General features: G+C 57.0%; 1 protein-coding gene across 1 annotated transcript; it reads left to right on the top strand.

Annotated features, from left to right (window-relative positions):
- Positions 1 to 4,617: 4,617 nt before the first annotated feature.
- Positions 4,618 to 4,941, top strand: VDBG_00458 (conserved hypothetical protein; the record flags this gene model as incomplete). Its single annotated transcript, XM_003008731.1, has 1 exon — positions 4,618 to 4,941. The coding sequence occupies one exon, from the start codon at positions 4,618 to 4,620 to the stop codon at positions 4,939 to 4,941; it is 324 nt and encodes a 107-aa protein (XP_003008777.1).
- Positions 4,942 to 5,084: the final 143 nt, after the last annotated feature.

The raw sequence follows: 5,084 nt of genomic DNA, 5'->3' as shown, positions 1-5,084 counted from the left end.
CATTTTCGGGCGCTGAAGTTCTACCGTTTAAGAAGTGGGCATATTCGGAGAAGTAGGGCCGTGAGAGCTACACCGCTGGCACACTCCCCCCTTTCTTGATCGCCAGCTTCCACATTAGGCACCCCTAGTGGTGTAGCTCCGCAAAGGTGACCTCTGTAGATAGCTAAACTGAACAGCTATGAGACCAAACACCAATCTTTGCACCAATGGGGACTGCTGGTAGATCATGACGAGCTGCAGTGAGCGACGATCACGGACAAGCCTGGCCCTGTCAAAAGGGGCGCCAAGGTGCATATGTACCAACTTGCGTTCAGGGCGTACAGGCATCAGTCACACGTTACGCCCACGGAAATGCGGTCGAAGAATGTCCACGAGTGCCATTGATGGATACACCTGCTTGCGTTTCCAACAAGTTGATGTGGCTTGTGATCAGGCTTTGGGTCGGGCGCATGTTGTGCGATGGGGTTGGTATAAACTTGGAGGCGCTGGCTTTTGGCATGAAACTGATCTATTTGGACTTTCTTGAGATTATAAACATCGAGAGAGCGGTGAAGAAAATGACCACGATAGCTGGACCATTTACTGGCAGGGTGCCTCGTGCCTACGCCAAGCTGCCAGGGGGTGCTGGAGGATCAGCCATGGAGAACTGTCGTACCATTCTCTTAACGTCCTTTCAGTAAAAAGAGGATCCTTCGAAGCAGGGTGAGTGTGGCACAGCTACTGCCTCGGCCATTTCCAGCGGGTAACGCATCAGGAGGGCGCCCCTCCGTATGCGTCGTGATGAGAGAACAACACAAGCCTTGCCTAGCCCAACGTGGAAAGTACGCTTAGGAAAACGACATACCGGGGGAACATCTGCTCCGACTTGGTGCAAACGATCTGACATATTTACGTCAAGTAATATGATTCAGTACGTGATATGTGTAGGATGGGGGACACAACGCAGTCGACCCTACGCTTGCTCTTCCACTGAGCCACTGAGCTCGAGGGTGGAAGACACAGCAAGGTGAGAAATGCCAAGAAAAAAGATCTGCGTGCACTGTTCGGCCTTGGTGCGAAAGAGCACTCGCTCTCATTGGATCATGGGCTAGTACATCGCAGGCGTTGAGTTGGAATTTCTTGTGCTAGCCGAAGTTCGATCACGGACCGGGAGTGGGGCCTCAGCACATGCGGAGCCGTCTGCCGCTCGGCGCGGGGCCGTCCTTGCACGTCACGACCCACTACTCGCACAGATGGACAGAAGGCTTTCTCGCACTTGGCAGAACGATCTGCCTGGTGGTTTGTAGGGAACAAACAGAAGATTTGACAAGAAGACTTGCAGTGATGGGGGGAAAGGGCCCTCTTGGTGACACGTGCATTGTGTGTGATCATTACGGATGGAGACATGCTAGTGCAGTGCCTCTTCGTTGGTGGTGCTTGTGATGGAGCACATTCATATGTGACCAAGATGTGCTGGACAGATGGAGTTTGTTGGGGTGAGCTGCGCGGGAACCAATGAAAAAATTGCCGGCGAGCTTAAAAAGATGAACCAGATGACAGGCATGGCATATCTGAGATGACGGCTTGACCTTGTACACACGTCCTCTGTCTTTCTCCTGCTTGCTCGCTTCATTGTTCCGGCCATGTTGTACTGACGGACCATGTGCAAAAGCTTGGCTGGCGTTGTTGGACTCGGTGGAGAAATGATTCCCCACGAAAAGCTGATCGAAAACGGTGCCCATGACCGGCGGGGTGGCGGAGTCAATCTCTGAGCCCTGGTGTTTCGAGGAGACAGCAGCAAGGCGAGGAGAAAGGCCAGAATGGAACGAGTTGATCCAGAAAGATCGTCACAGGCAGAGAGACAGATGGAGCCAAGGCCTGGCTTGGCGACAAGTCCAGAACCAATTCTCGGAGGCTCTGCTGAAACGGAAGGCATGATACCATGCTGGCTTAGTGCTTGCCATTTGGATCCTCCTGCAGCCACATCAAGCCACATGGACTCTGGTCGTGCCTGCGCAGGAGATGAGCTGGGCAGGCGACACCGCGACGTGGAATGGAACATTGGGACGATGGACACAGACTGTCCATGGCGATGGGCGACTCGGATTGCGATTGCCCAGCCCAAGTGGTCTGTCGGGGACCCCATCGGGGTGTGTGCAGAGGCCGTGACCCGCGGCGGGCATTGTGATTCGTGGAGAAAATTAGACCGGGTGAGCTCGAGACGACGGCAAAACCTTTACGGCGGGAGCCTCCCCAGACTGGCGTGCGCCTGCCCACCTCCTCTCCTTTCCATTCATCTCCCTTGACCCCTGCACAAGGTGTTGATGGGGGTAGGAACAGGGGGGGGCAAGTGTGGTTCACGCCACTGGCTCCTGCCCTGCTCCCCTCACAGGCGTCCTTTCCCCCCGCACAGCGCAGTGGATTCTTGTTGCTGATTCCCCATCTCGCTACAACGAATTTGGTCCCCACGCTGCCTGCCCATCGCTGCCCACTCTGCCTGCCCGCTGCACACGCCTCCCACCCAGGACGACCCCACCAACCCCGCCATTCTGGCGCGTCCCCCTCGGCGTCTGTACTGCCTCTGCTGCATTTGCAGCACTCCCCCCTTCGGCATCCACGAGCCCTAGGCCCAGCCTCACCAGCAACTCGGCTTCAGCCAGTGGTGGCTTTCTCGTGGCCTATTGACGCAAAAGATGAACGAGCCGAGGAGCGAGAGAAACAGAGGAACCATGACGGGCAAATGCGCTTTCTCGCCCTCTCCATCCCGAAACCCAATTGATTGCTCCGCGGAACCTGGGTGGGTGCTGGTCCCAGCCCACGCCCCTCCTCCGGGGATCACTTTACAGGCCACAGCAGCCTAAATCCGAGTGCACGTTCTGTCATGGTCCGTCGGCTCAATGTTACGTCGCTTCGCAAAACACGGCTTCGCGGCTCTACGGCTTCGATGGTCTGGTGAAAAGACAAATCGATGCTAAAAAAATTCCAAAGCCCCCGACTTGCCCGAATCGAACGCTACAGACGCAGCAGAGAGCAGGACCCTGGTGATTGGAGCCCCTGCCGGCAGCTCCACGCCAAGCTCATCCACTAGCAAACCCCCCCCCCCTCCCCCAGCACACCCCCGGAAGCTCATGTCAAGCATCCACTTCAGCACTTCTCCTGTGGTGGAACAATTCCCACCACCGAGCCATGAACGACCTCGCCGTTCCCTCCACCAACGACAACCACTCGATTCTCCATCCCACCACCACCACCACATCTCCTCTTGCCCCCAGGAACGAACTGGCCCGACATAACGGATAGATTGACCTATCTGGCCGACAACCGTCCTAGACTGATTGACCCCAGTCCAGCCTATTTGCGCCCCCTCCGATACACGCCCTGCCCTACCTGCTTCACCTGCGGTGCCGTCCGCCGCTCGCCGTCCGCCCTCGATTGCGCCGCTTGCGCCAGTGCCCGCTCCTGCGCGCCCAGACTTCTCCAGCTCTCGCCTTGTCGACCTCGACCGATTTTGACGTCCTGTTCTGTGCTCGCTTTCCTGCATCCCATTTCAGACTCCGGCAACCCAGCGACCCAGAAGAGGCTCAACTATCTCCCGGCACACTACAGACCAGCCTTGGTTCCGTTGCTGGAACTCCTTGCGCTTCTTCGGTTCTCGGTGGAACATTTTCCTCTGCGCGCGCGCGAGAGACTTTCGCTTGTTGAATTCCGTCGTCGTCCTACAACCCGACACGCCCGCCTGCCTTGTTCGTCGCCTCACGAACGGACGACCACATCTTCTCCCGGACTTGCTGAAGATCAGCAAGCTCCCACCCTCCCGTGCTCCGCTTTCGTTTCGTCTCAGTCCTTCTTTCTATACATTCTCGGGCCCCTCAGAGACAGAAACTACATCGAGACCTGATTCCATCGCGGATGGCGCAACCACATCCGCCATAGCCTTCCGTGCCGATTCCCTGACGGAACACCCCTTCGCCAGCAACTCTATATTCCAATCTGCAAGCCTCCCTCCCGGATCACGAGCCGTAAACCGTGCATATAGTCGCCGACAAGTACCTCGAATTGGTGGAAAATAAAGCTTGGCTCCACGAAGGTCACACAGCACGACAGGACTACCAACACTCCCTGCCAGGCGTGTCAGCCCATCTTCTTGGGCAGTCACCCCCTCTCATCACCCTCATCCCGTGCCTGACCTCCGTCTTGACTCCTCCGTCTGTGCCTTCCGCGCCCTTCAAGGCCTCACGAGGACCCCCACCCGCCTGCCGTATCAGACTCTTGCTCTGCTGCCGCCATATACCAGGCGCCTGACCGCTTCGGGCACTCTCGCCTAAGGACAACTCACCCGCACCGGGGCGCCCCACTCTTTCGCTCCTCGTCGATACGTCTGTCTTTCAACAGTCAACCCCGCCGGACACCACTCGGCATCGAAGGGAATTGGGACCTCAGTCTGGGCTCAGCAACGCTCATTACTTTCAGCATCACAACAGATACCCGGAGTATCATATCGTCCTTGGCCCATCGTCGACGTCGCTTAGGAGGAACTGATAGACGGGAAAGAAGCGGGATCGATCGCTCACTCACCATCCGTTGTCCGACATCGGTAGCCGCTCAGACCGAGACTGAAGGTCTTTCACCAAGGGGAACATGGCGACAGTACAGCAGCTAGCAGCCGGCCCGACGCCGGCACGACCACGAAGCATTAATGGCGCACGAGATGTCAGCATGGACGTCGACGCGAGTCCCTCCCCCGCCCCGTCAAAATGTCTGAATAAGTTTGGCAGCGGGCCACAAAAGGGCGACACCCGGATCGTTGTCATTGTGTATGGCGAAGGACAGGACAAGATAGTCTCAGTTTTTGCTGACGTGCTTGGCAAGCCCTTCGAATCAAATCTGGATTCAAAGAGGTCAGCCACGCGGACCAGGGAGTCGTGGTTGGCATCGCGGCAGGCCACGCTCAGAGTGACATAGCAAGCCGGGACAAAGACCTCGTTGTGGCCATTCATGCCCATTGTGTCAACCCTCGTATGCCGCCAGACCTTCATCTTTCGAGCGAGTGCGACTACGAGTTCTTGTACACCGAGGCACCTTTTTTCCGGCGGGATCTGTCAAGG

Source organism: Verticillium alfalfae, genomic scaffold, assembly GCF_000150825.1.
Source record: "Verticillium alfalfae VaMs.102 supercont1.1 genomic scaffold, whole genome shotgun sequence".
NCBI lineage: Eukaryota > Fungi > Ascomycota > Sordariomycetes > Glomerellales > Plectosphaerellaceae > Verticillium > Verticillium alfalfae.
This window is presented reverse-complemented; position numbering and strand designations above follow the sequence as displayed.